The following is a 13,935-nucleotide window of genomic DNA, read 5'->3' on the forward strand; positions in this document are numbered from 1 at the left end:
CCTCGATCTATTTCATTGTGTTTAGGTTGGGTGGTGAACTTCAAATAAAAATGAATAACGAATACGCGCCTTGTTGTGGTATCTTTGGATCGGTGTGTTATCAAATATTTGTTTACTTAATGCCGATATTGTCATCTTGTGCTAGCCCTGTTAATGTTTATGCTCTCCTTTTCTCTTATTTTTGTGTACTAGCTACTTGACCTCTGTGAAGTATTTTTCCCCTATTACTAATGGCGCCAAAATGATTTTGTTAGTGAGAATGAAATCTAGCTCTTGAGTTAATCATTGAATGTGTATAATTGAATGGTGTACGATTAATCTTCCTCATATGTATAGAATATTTTTATAGGTAAGATAGATTGTATCGGAAATGAATTGATGGTTGTATATGTCCCATTTAAATGTGATAACCACTGTTGAGCCAGATACTTCTATCTTAAATTCGCAGGCTCGTAAGCTGTACGTCTCTCCACGTATGGACGTCAATCTTATTTAAGTATTCGTGAAAATTATTGCATATTGGCCTCCAGGATGGCCTCAAATAATGGAGATAATTCAGAGGATGCAAGAGATGCAAAAGAAAAAGACGATGAAGAGGGAGAAATTTCGGAAGACTTCTTTTTTACCCTTGATAACACTCCAGCTACTCTAAATGATCTGGATATTCCGACGTACAATCAAGTGAGTACCAAAATTATAACCTTTATATTAGTATGGTTCTTGAATTTTTGATGTAGCTAAGTTTAAAGGGCGTATTTTGTGGGCAGGAAAAACTGATGTTTAGTACTTGCAATTTCCATTCACGTGCACTTGCCCTCCGACCATCATATTATTTTTGAAGTAATTTAATGCTTCAAAGTAGCCCTCAAAGTTTCATTTAAATTATATTCACATTTTAGAACTACACGAATGTGCTGAAAGCGAAGGATGAGGAAGAAGGAACGCTAAGCAATTCTAAGGGATCAGCTGGACCAGGTTTGAGCGTCTGCTTCAATTGCTCAGGAAATCATGTTCTATCTGACTGTCCTATGCCGAAAGACCATGTAGCTATTGGAAAAAATCGCAGACTTTACATGGCCAAAAGGAACGCCGGATCAACACCGAAGTCAAATGTGTGAGTTAATTAGCCCGTTAAATGTTTTTATTTTTACATGCATTATCTGATGCTATTAAGCATTAGTAGTGGCGGATTAGGGTCTTTGTTTTGGGTTACATATCTTTCTGCAACACTGTGGTAGTATCAGTGCTAATCCATCACAAGTCTGATATACTTACACTTGCAGGATTTTGTTATTCATCGGACATGTTAAACATTATTTTTTAAGCTGATGGTTTAAAAAAGTACACTGCTGAGCTGCCTTAATTCTGTTTGCCATCTTTTCAGTTTTTCGATAAATTGCAGATCGAACAGCCCTCCCCTCCCTTGTCCTCCAATCTGCCTCTGTAAACCATGCCTAATGTGCGAATGATCCAGAATTCATAATATTTAAGTGAATTGTATGAAATATAAGATAAATTATATCGCCCTGATTTCAAATTGCCATCGATTCCTTCAATCACCTATTTTTAAAATATATTTTGTAAGATTTTCAGCGTGGTTGTACGTCCCTGTTAATTTTAAAGATTTTTCTATGGTTATGTTTCCTCAAAAGCTTCAATTTCTGGTAAGCAATTTTTGGTTACTGTGATTTTTCGGATAATCTTATTGCTAATTGCAGTTAGTAGAGGGGTTGTCAATGTGTGACCATATTCCTATTGAAAAATTTTTATAAGGAAATTTCTTATCAGAAATTGGGAATTTTTCTTTTTGAAAATTTTTATAAGAAGCATTATTATAAAAAATTTCTTATAAGTATCAATTACAAAATGTTATTTACAAGAAATTTTCTGATGGAAATATTTATTACAAATATCATATCATCATGCTTAAAACACTTGCGCAAACTTCTATAAAAAAAAGCTACATAAGATTTACATCCCTGAAAGTACAAAGTTAGTGTAATACCTAATTTAATCCAAATGTAGACGCCTATATCTGGTGTACAGCAAACCTAATGATTTCCTATTTACCAAATGTAGATATCTATTGTAAGTGTACATCAAGCAAGGACATTCAAGCTCTGTAAAGTTAACCTGACTGGCCAGACAAAGGCGAGAAACCATGGAGTTCCGTCAGGTCATGGGTTCTGCATAGGGCTTACGTCCCCACATGCTAAAAGAAACTAAAAGCAATGAAACCAACGATAGCCAAGAATGATGGACCGATAATAGAATATGACTTTGGCAGTCATTACGCAATGAAAGATAAAGGAATTGCTTTATGGAATATGATTTAACCTGGAAAATTGAAGCAACAAATGAAATAAAATTCAAGTTCGACTTGGGATACTTCAAGAAATTAGATGGGAAGGAAAAGGAAAAATTGATAAATCAAAAGCATATGAGCAGTGTTTTTTTAAGATACCAGAGAGAATGACATGTACATGCAGATTTGGATAGATAATGAAAGAAATAGACAAAGTAAAATGGAATTTGATGCCATTTGGAGAAAAGGATACATAGAATATGGATAACAATAGGTGCAAGATTTAGGGAAATTAATAGGAATCACAGTAACACTGATTGAGAATTATAGTTAATGTATTTTCCATAAAATAATAACTGTGCATATGTTATTTAGGTTTACTCATACAAAGTCATTCTCATTCTCTTCAGAGACGAATGAATCACTCACTTTGTCCATTGAAACACTGTTGTCATTAAAACTTCCACTGATATTAGATATGCCACAATCTGAAAAAATTCATTTATCTAAATTAATGATGAAAAATTAAAAATTCCATGAAACTATCTCTCTAACTCTTTCTGGACAACAATTTTTTACCTATGGAAAAAATTATTTTCAACGAATCAACGATATTAGGGCTAGAGAAATTTCTGTATCCATTCTGTGTCCATTTTAGAAAACGTAATCAAATAACATCTTGAAAATTTTTGAACAAGAATTTAATCTGAGAATTTTGTGGTCAGTAGAGTATAACAACTATTATCTACGGATAAGATAGATAATATTTTCCAATGCCCATGAAATTTTAACGGCAGCCCGCCTAACCGCCATTTGTGACACCCTCTATCGCTCAGTGACAAGAAAAAAAACAATGGTCATAGCCCGTTTCCAAAATAAGCTTCATAGGTTAATATTTGTAGTTCATTCTGTTTGTTAGGTGAATGTACAAACTTTTTAATTAGTTATTTTCATTATAATTCAGTAACAATCATAAATTGCGTAGGATATGATTTTCAACCGGCAAATATTTGAAGTAAATTCTTTTCTTGCTCTCCCTCCGGCTGCTGTGCTCAATCGTCTTTGCGGATATTAAAATGGAAGGCTTTTTAGGGCCGTATTAATAGTCGACCCCCAGGGGTCCCCTAGCTCTAGGTATCCTCAGTCCCACACGCACAAATCTGGTATTAATAGTCGTCCCCTAGGCTGTAGGGGCCCCCTTGCAGTCCCCTACAATGGGAGCGGAGCGAGCCTTACCTTGCAGTATGTGCAGGAAGCGTAGAAAACAGGTACTACTGGAATTGTTAGCAGAAATCTTTAGTTGCTTTCGTATTTTATTGACTTCATGTTGTTGCTTGTTCCAATACGTTCGTTGCTGTCGTGCTCTTGTTAAAAACTTACTCATATATGCCTTTATTCACCTCCATATCAATTCATACCATACCATTTATTCATCCTGTCACATTGCTCATTCGCCCATTCAAAAATAGTTTCGTTTTCACCCATTTTCATTAATTTCACCATTTCCCTTTCATCTCAACCTTTTCCTTTGTATCACTTCGCTGAATATTCGTTCATATTTTCCCATTTACCCGTGATTTGGGTTATCTTTGACAAGGATGGACAGCCTGGAGGCCTTTGTTCGTCGTCTCGATAGATAGGCAAACCAACATCTGAGATTGAAGAAGTTTTACATCCGTGATGCACAAAATCCATTGGATTTTTTTAGAGATACAGAGTTCCTGCAGCGATACCGGTTTCCTAAGGAAGCCGTGAGAGGACCTCTGCTTGAGATGGTGCGACCTCATTTCGTCGGTCCTTAGTGAATCTCAGGTTAGAGAGTGTATACGAGGTTCAATACATCTGTATGAAATCATGCATAGGACAAACTAAAAGAGCCATACAATGCTGAATAAAAGAACATGCTCGAACACTGAAGAATAATTAAATTAAGAAAGAAGAACTTTGTACTTTCACATTAATATTAATGTGAAAGTACAAAGTTCTTCTTTCTTAATTTAATTATGAATCGCTTTCACCAAGTTACGCCTCAAACAATTAATTTCACTGAAGAATAGACAAGAAGAGAAATTGAAACATGTCTTGTCAGAGCCAGGCCATGAAAATTTTAATAATTTGGATAAAGCAAAAATCTTGGCCAAGGAAATGCAATATACCGTATAAGCGTGTGTAAGAGGCGCACCTTTTTTCCCAGAAATTGCAGCCGAAAATGAGGGTGCGCCTCTTACACAAACTTCTTATCTTCCCCCCTCCCCTTCACCGGTCGCAAGTCTAAGGGGAACTGAGTGGCCTTGGTTTTCACTGTGAGTCAGTCATCTGTAATCCTAGGTCAAAAACAAGCAGCAAACAGGGGAGTTTCTCCCTTAGTGACGAATTTTTTAAATGCTCCTGTTTGCTTTTCTTGTAAGCATCGCGCCGTCACGTCGGTACCCCAGAGGTGAGCATGGAAGATCGCGCAGGGTTTTTCGCTCCGGAGTGCACGCTAAATTTACTGCCACGAGTGGGCATATCGCGGCATTTATACTGCATATAGTAATCGGTTATCAAAAGTAGAGAAACACGTATTTTTGAAGGACATACCTGGTTAATAGTCAATATCTGTCTTGCCGAGTAATTTCCATTACGCTGAGGACCTGATTTTACAAAAATCATCTTCAGACGCTAATATGAGGATTATTGCAACTGAAAATTATATTGGTATCAAAACCTTCGCTTTAAAAATTCGATCGAGTGTGTTCATTGTTGGACTAAATTGTGGATGGAAGAAATCAGAAATGCTTATGAGTGAAGAGTGCGGAAGGAGAGGTCCAGGGGAAGGAGCGCGATCCCTCCGTCTTCGAAGCAAGCAACGAAATACGGGGGGGAAGGAGCGCGCTCCCTCCCCTCCGTATTTCAAGCTACGAGGATGAACGAAGGAGCACAGGAAGAACACGTCCGATCTTGCATGTGACGTCATTGCCTCCAAAGCGAAGGGGCGAAGGCGCAGCAATGTGATATACGCAGTTTGCGTTGCCTGAAGTTTCCAGTCCGTCTCGTCTTGTTTGAATGCGCTTATGCTACGCTTGTTTCTTCCGAAATTGTCCTGTTTGGATTATTTTGAATATTAGTAGCCTTGTTTTAACCATAAATCTTTGTGTCAAACAATTAGAGCTTAAAAATTAAATTCTGTCAGATATGCGTCGCGTTAGATTTCTTTCTTTTTTTGAACCTCGTGCGTGTCATACAATTATTGAAAGCTATCGAGATATCTTCGGGCTCACAGCAGTCGATGACTCACCTAGCATTTGGCCTCCATAAACTGGGAGATCGATCAAGGTCAGTTGGTGAGACGGGGTAGGGATGAAACACGTTTCCATCGTTCCCCTGTAACTCGATGTTTTCCTATTTTCCTGTGGGGTCTCGGAAAGGAAAAAAAAACGGCAGAGGCATTGGCTGATGGAGGGCCGAGTGTGGTTCCGTTAAATCTACGACGTGGTTATTATCCTACGGCGCTGAGACTGCTCCGATTGTTGTCCAAGCTCTTGGGAAGGTTCATGCTATGTGCCTGTCGTGTTTTGCCTTAAAAATTTCCACGGCTGCAATTCTATTGCAATACTCCTGCGAGAGCATTTAAACAAAATTGTTCGTGAATAGGACAAGCATCGTAGAGCAACGGCGTATGCGAAGAGAGGATCGAACTCTTTCTACTACCTCTTATGCCGCTATTACCGCTAATTAATATTGAAAGAGAAAAGTTCGATAACTGTCGAAATTCCAGGCGTACGTCTGCAACACCGCGCGATAGTATTAAAAAAAAATGCCGCAAAATTTTTTTCTTCTTAGCTCTGATGCTCAAAATAGGGGTGCGCCTCTTACACACGCTTATACGGTATCGTAGTAGAATAATCAGAGAATCGGTGTAAATTACCAAAAGACCGTAAAATATGAATGACAACGTGAACACGGTTACACCCTTTCCAGCACCTGAAAACGCTTGTTTCTGGACCCCAGAAGGACCCCCTTCCCCGTATGGGGACCAATCAGCGACGGGCAAGCGCTCCCTCAGTCTGGCGCCACCGTATAAACATCGGGCAACCAGAAGCACTTTCCATTTCAGCCTGGACTGAGGACACCTACAGCACAGTTGGTGAAATGTCGCCATCAAAATGACAACGTGGACGGAACCAGGAAATCTATCCAACTGCGTACTAGTTGTATTATTCGATCTTGGGAATGCAATTATGTACTTAAACCTTTAAAACACAAAGGCCACATAATATGGTTTTTATTCTGCAGCATTGCATCCTCAGTCTCAGTTATCATTGTTTGCGCCACAACAAATTTGTATCTTTGAGCTTTTGATCACCAGTGCAAATTAGGTACCTTGACCTACCACTGTTCAACTTTGTAGTCTATTATGTTTTTTGGCTGTTGCTAGGTACCAAAATTTGTTCCAAATCCATTTCCCTTAATAACAGGCCCCGATTTCCTTATGTTCAGCAATTATCTCATGCTTTCATGATAGGTATGTAACGAGTTGAAGAAATAAATTTATATGGAAATTTTAAAAATTGTAAATATATTTTATAAAAATAAAATTTACAAATTAGGGGTCACGTTTCCCACAAAACTCTTTCAGTTGTGCTTCCGCCAGCTTTCTAGCAGCCACAGCTTGCCTCAGTCTCTCTTTTGTTATTTTGTCCTTCTCCAGGGATCTTTTTATCTTCATTTCATAATATCTTCGTAAATAGTTCCTCTCCTCTTCCATCATTTCCAACCTGGCCCTTAACTCCCTCTCAGCAATGCCCAAGGAAGTATTGGCTGAAAGCATCCAGGAAGCAATTATAAATTAACAACAATATATCGTACATCATTTTGTTGGAAAAAAATAAATAAACACAGCTGAAAGCATGATCATTTTTCAATTTTTTTTTAAATCACAGAAAATGTAGCATTGTGACTTAAATGACCTATTTTTTTTTAAACTTTTACATTAAAATGTTGTTAAGATGGTAATAAATTTTATCCCATAGCCTCCCAAAGTTTCTATTTAAATAATTTTCGATAGAATTTGCACCAAGTCCAACGGCTAATATCATTTAAGATAATAATGCAATATTACTAGCTATCAAAACCCTAGCACTATTTACCCTAGCTAATTTTCCAGGCATATTAAGGACTATTATTCATTTTCATTAAAATTAGCAAATTCACATCTAATCACACCAAAGAAATTAATACAGCAATTTATGCAAATAATGCAAGAGCAAAAAAAGCACCCGCATTTCAGAAACACCGTTTTTCAGGCTTAATAGGCAAATAAATATGCGCCCGTCAGCTCGTAAAAACTCATACCGTAATACATTTCACATATTGCTCCAACCCACATTACTGGATCCTCTCAGAAGGATGCACAGTTAACTTTCTTCACTCCAAATATTCTGTTGCTAAATAGGTACGCTACAATCTCATTATGAAATCGACAGAAAATGCTGAATCTGGCAAGGCGAGGATGTACTTCAACATTGTATTACCAACTATGTAAAATCAGCTAACCTTCAGATAAATACCTGAAAGAGATATCCTAAACTTACCTTCTCTTGCATAGCCTTTTTATTTACCTTTTCAGTTGTTTTACATCACTTCTAACAACATCACGGTGGCAGTTGAACTCACTCCGTACAGCTAGCCACGCCTTCTTCTTCGTCTCGCATTTAACGCTGTCCGTTCTCTTGGTTTCAATGGAACATTTATATTTTTCAATCAAATCGCACAATATTTCCTTCTCTGTCGCTGTAAATGAAGCATTTCATGCCGCCATCTCAAGTTCTTTTGTATATAAACAAACACCTCTGTTGTCGTAACGGCCCATAGTTACCAGGTTCGGAGTCCCCTTACTAGGGTACTACAAGGGGACGACTATTAGTACTGATGATGTTGAAGATTCCCCTTAGAGTCCCTTGGGAAGGGTGCCCCTAGATGACCCTTAGGGGAATGACTATTAATACAGCCCTTATTCGTCATGAAGGCCATTGATGCTGGTAGTGAGGTGACATGTTTGTATAATAAGTCTTTCTTCTTTTATGCCTATGAGAGCAAGGTTCCTACTGGAGAAAAGCTGGAGAAGCATCTTCCATTATCGGGGAAATAAAGAGAGAAATGTTATCATCCCCATTCATTTTTTTTGTTCAACACATGTTATATCATTTCTCAGCCTATTTAGGTGAAGTATTTGTTCACTTGCGTGAATTCCCAAAATTGATACCCTAATACGTGTACAGCTTATTAAAAGAACTTGTCTGTTTCCACACTATTTTATTTTCACCGACCATGGTTCGGCAACTTGTGCCATTGTCAAGGTCTTTACATTTACATTGACAAGTTGCCGAAACCATGGTCGGTGAAAATTAAATAGTGTGGAAACAGACAAGTTGTTTTAATAAGCTGAATATCAAAGATTTCCACCGCATCACGCCGGACACTGTATCTTTTATCCAATACATGTACCTTCATCTCATTTAGTTTTTGTGTGTCTTTCTCCATCGTAAATAGGAGGTATTATAGGAAGAGGTGTGGGCAAAGGGCCTTCAGCCTTGCCTGAAACTACATTTGGGGGCCGCGTTTTTTACAACACACTCAAGGTCATCACCGGGAAATACTAGGGAAGGGGAGAAATGATAGTGGAGGGGGGTTTGGGATGCTTAAGTTGGGTGTCAGGAAGATCAGGAAAACATTCCGATGGGCCTACAGTTTGTGGGCACCACATGAAATCTTCTTGAGCAATCAAATGTTTTAAGGTTAAAGGTTAAGGTTAAATTAAATTTGTAAGAGAGAGTAAACAAAGGTTTTGGAAAGAAAGATCTCTCAGAATGGGGGAACGGGTAGGAGTGCTACAAGAAAGTTCATGGTTGGAGTTGGAAGTGCCTCTTCATTAGGAGTAGCCTGCAAAATAAATTGGTGGTAAATAGAGTCCAATATTTAAGATACTCCTCCTCACTTTCATCTTCGTCTTCACTGCTCTCATGTATGTCTACTTCACTGCTATCATATATGTCCGCTGCTTCTACTCCACTGTTTACTGCTTAGACACTCGCTAGGCACCGCCTGTAGCCCTTCGCATATTCTCTCATGAATTTAGTTCAAGCCCATTCCTTGGGATTCGGCGCTTCTGCCAAAGACCAGTTTGCCCTCAATATGAGCTCGTGTGATAAGTATTATATCATCTGTGATATCCTTACCACATCTCCCCACCTGGTCGTTGACAACCTCAGTACTTTTCCCGACCTTTCCCCCTCCGAAATGTAGCATTGTCTCTAAAATGTAACTTTAAAATGAAAAATATTTCCTCTATCATTAAGTGTCTTAATTCTCTTCTTTCCTCATATATCCAACTGTTGATTTATGATTTATTGTCACAAGGTGCATATTTACCGTTAAGGACATTCAAATTTGAATAATTTTATGGACTTACAGCATTTCCTTGGTATGATTCAATTATGTAGGGTTTAAGTGGGAGTGTAAGAAATACCCTGCGTGATCTTCCTCACATGTTAAACTGCAAAGTATTGTCGTCGCTATGTTTATGAGTATGCACCTAATTAGGGAAAAGTTCGTATAAACAAATTCAATTTGCTCCGGGGTACCAAGCCTGATGCTTGTACTTTCAAAACATTTCGTTTTATTAAAACTTCGTATTATCGAAAAGCGCCATGTATATACCATAGGCTTATCACCTGGACCACAATTTCACTTTGTGTGATCGAAAATTTTGTAATATCCTGGTTTGTATAATCGAGAGTTCAATGTATCATAATCCAACACTTATTATGAAATGAATGCACTATGTGCCGTTATCGTTTCAGCAAAACATAAAAATGAATGGGAAAGTATTTGGAGGATCACCGTAGGTATGTATTTGGTATAAATAGCAGCAAACCAAGTTATTTTCATTCATTTGAAAAACTTTCTGAAGTTCTCTTGGAGTCATCGGGTGACTCTTACTCCAAATCTTCTTTGCTCAAGCTTTCACCTGCATGATTACCATTAGTATCGTCTGGCGGCACAATCACACTTTGAACCACATCCCTCTACTTTTCCCATAAAAAGTTATGGGATTCATTTTTTGAAATGCCAGCAGAGTAAAACGCATCTGGAAATCCCATGTATAAATGTTAGAATTTAGCCATATAGTAATATATTCTTTCAATTACATAACCACAATGTCATAACGTAGTATATTTATGAAATACTAGACATCAGGGGTCGATCTCGCTTTATTGTCTTACATTGCAAGCATTCCGTAGAAGCCCAATGGGATGAATTCATCGCATACGTATTCTTTCTTCAATTTAAAATAATCTGAAATTTTAACAAGTCATGATTACAACTTTTTGGTATACCAAGTGGAATGCAAAAATAAATTTTAGAAACAATAAACTTACCTGCGGAAGCCAAAAACTAATAGAAAAACTCAGCAAGTAGACGATCTTCAATGAGGTTTGCTTTGACTTTTTCCTATTGAAGTTTGAGTTCTACCTTTCCTCGCTTGGTGTCTTAACTTATTACTGTCAGCAGATAAGAACGTGCCGAAAACGTCACAATGGGAAATAATGAAATAACTTATTTGACTACTGAGGCAAAATGATTCTGGAGGTATGTGCCAATTTCGGCACACCTGACGTTAGAGGGTTTAGGTAATGTGATTTTAGGAATGCCAGTTTTGTAAGACTTACCAAATGAGGTCCAAATGCCTTTTTTGTTAGAAGCGCACAACTAAGTTCATTAACATAGTGAATGATTAGCTTATCAAAGAAATTCCTAGCAACCTAACACCCAAACAAGGTTTCCATGTGATCGGTATCCTGTAACTTATGCAATCTTAGTATACATGGTGTTTATTCTATGCCTACATCGAACTTCCATGATTGGTTAAATAACCTGTAGACTTGAAATAGACAGACTTAATAAGTCTACAATTTTTCGTGTGCTCTCAGGGATATATACTAACAAGTCGCATAAAAAGAAGCCTCCACTTCTTGGAACCATTTATGTCATATTCCATGCTGAAAATGCTAGAAAATTATCAAAACACTACTAAACAAGGAGTTATACATAATTTCCAAAAGAAATGCTATAAGAAGTCCTTAAAGAATTATCAATTGCCAACATAAGTTATGATGACTTAAACACCTGCTGGATAAAAACCTGAAAGGTATGCGACCCGCGCAACATGCTGATAGAATTCTGTAAGAAATGCATGCGGAGTTCTTATAAGAACTTTGGTAAGACTTATAGAATCCTATAAGATTTTCTGTAAGACTTATAAAATCCTATAAGAATTCTGTAAGACTTATAAGAAATTTCCAATGGATATTTGTGATACTCATCCTATTCGTCACTTCAAAAGTCAATGGGACCTTTTCTTGTTTTCCTTTCCTTAAAAATGGGTGGCAAGGGCTGCATGCCACCCTGACTCTTCCCTCAGATCCCCCTTTTCCCTCAGATACTCCCTTTTGTGGCATTATAGTAGCTGGAGATTTTGTTTGCTGTCATGCATACAGTGGAGAGAACCTGCAGAAATAAATAACATAAATTAGTCATAATCAACAAATGTGCATGCAATATTCATTTATTTTGATGGAATTTAGATGTTCCATGTCAAACTTTATTCCTTTAATTCCTTGTCATTGTCTCTCCCCCACTGTTCAATACCTTTTGGCACACATGCCAGGGATAATTTAAAAAGTCAAAACCGCTCAATAATAAATGTCATATAGAATAGCAAAGTTTTCACTTCCATTAACTCTAATGTATAAAATTCTCGCGTCATGGTTTTATGTTGGCATACTCCTCCGAAATGGCTGGACCGATTCCTATGAAATTTGGTGTGTATGTTCAGTGGGACTGACAAGGGGAGACCACATGCATATCTTGCTCCGCCTTTTTCAATGCTGTATTTTGTATGGCGTTCAGAATGGCAAATCTCTGAACTGGTAGTGGTTCCATTAAATGGGCCTTAGTTTGGCTGTAATTAATTAATTTTCGAGTGGTATTTTTAACAAGTGCTATATATTCCCAAAATAATGCAGCTTCATTGAGATGTGTCGGTCGTTCTAGTGGTGAGTGTCTCTGGCTCTCATTTGGGGTACAAGGGTTCGAGGGTTCGTCAAGGCGATATATCTTGAATTCTTCATTTTGATCATTCAGCGATAAGTATTTCACTAATTTTAATTTAACGTTAGGTGATTGAACTATCTATGGCCATTGAACAGTTGAAAGGAAATAAATTCCTCAAGGCCGTAGCTCGTAGCATAGAGTCTTAAGCGCGGGAACTAACATTGTAGTGAAACCTTCACCATCTTTTCCCGTGTCAGGTAAGGAAGTTGAAAGTGCATTGTCGTAGTTAGATCGGCAGTGGCGGCTTGCCCATAAGGACTCTCGGACGTCGCCCCTCCCAAATATTTGAAAAAGTAAAAAAAAAAATATCCATTAATTTATAATTATACATCTAATTAATAAAAGTGTTTTTTTCAGTCACATACATCGAAAGTGTTGGAAAAAACGAAAAGAAATAGCGCGAGAAGTTCGTATTTGTAGCCGTGGGGCGCTGGCCAGAACGTCCCAATCCATCCCCATGCAGTTATATGGAGAGTGGTAGTGGTGGGGGCCTCTGGTGCTATGACGCGTCTAACGTTGTGTCTTTGGACGTCGTCCGAAAATGCGCAGAGCGACGAGTGAGTTGACATCGCTGCGCAGGCCGGCGGGCGTATAATCTGGCGTCTACTTGGTGCTGCCACAGATAAGGGACGTACGGGATCAGATTGGTCACTGTACTGGGTGTAGTTATACGATTTTAATTTTTAATTACTGGTAGGTATTGCTACAGAAAATAAATTATCCCATTATGCTTGCGTTTTTTGGTGTTTGAATTCCGGAACACATAAAATCCAACCAGTTAAAGGCCGTATTGACGTAGGAAAACTATTCTCGAGTATTTGCCACAGTTCTGTTATGATTACGAATTTCAAGAACCTTGGGGAAACTAATATATAATATTTAGGCCTTAACAATGTATTCATATCTTCCCGATGATTAGAAATGCGGTACCTATTTTTTAGATAAATTTATCAAAAGACCTGCAGTATTAGGAAAAATCAGTTAACATTCCCCACTGATTTATAATTTAAGAAATAGGTGCGTGCGTGATAGTGTGAAGGATTAAACATGATTTAACCCGTAAACGTGACTTTAAATAGAGTCATTCAATGAATGTCAAGAAGTTCCGCGTACAATGCACCTTTTGTGTGTAGGTTCATCATTTTTCTAGCCGTCCTTGTTCTATTAGTTCATGTTCACCTAATTCCTCAGCGGCAGAGCGGTAGCTGACGGAAAATGTCACTTGGGTCTGATTTAAGTGGCTTCGAAGAGTTCATATCAGTGCGGAGATCCTTACAGCTCCTATCTGTGGTTCAGAGTCTTTTACGATCTAGAATTTATATTCTATTATATCATGGCAATGATTTCGAAGACACGGTTATTCCAAGTGCGACCCGTTGGCGTTTCGTGTGTTTACCACATATGAATCTTAGACTCAAGGCGATGGTCCGTGGCGTACTTTGTTTGCTTGAATGCCTTTGCTGACCTTAAATTCG

General features: G+C 38.0%; 1 protein-coding gene across 4 annotated transcripts in view; it reads left to right on the top strand.

Annotated features, from left to right (window-relative positions):
* Positions 1-13,935, top strand: part of LOC124159584 (zinc finger CCHC domain-containing protein 8 homolog) — a 62,520-nt gene continuing 48,585 nt past the window's right edge. Inside the window, exons 1-4 of one of the 4 annotated variants that reach the window (XM_046535488.1) lie at positions 1-92; positions 193-349; positions 449-681; positions 900-1,114. In XM_046535488.1, coding sequence (XP_046391444.1) covers positions 532-681; positions 900-1,114 — 365 coding nt within the window. In that variant the 5' untranslated portion in view covers positions 1-92; positions 193-349; positions 449-531. The other 3 variants (XM_046535489.1, XM_046535490.1, XM_046535487.1) reach the window with 3 other exon arrangements.

The sequence above is a fragment of the Ischnura elegans genome, chromosome 5, assembly GCF_921293095.1.
Source record: "Ischnura elegans chromosome 5, ioIscEleg1.1, whole genome shotgun sequence".
Lineage (NCBI taxonomy): Eukaryota > Metazoa > Arthropoda > Insecta > Odonata > Coenagrionidae > Ischnura > Ischnura elegans.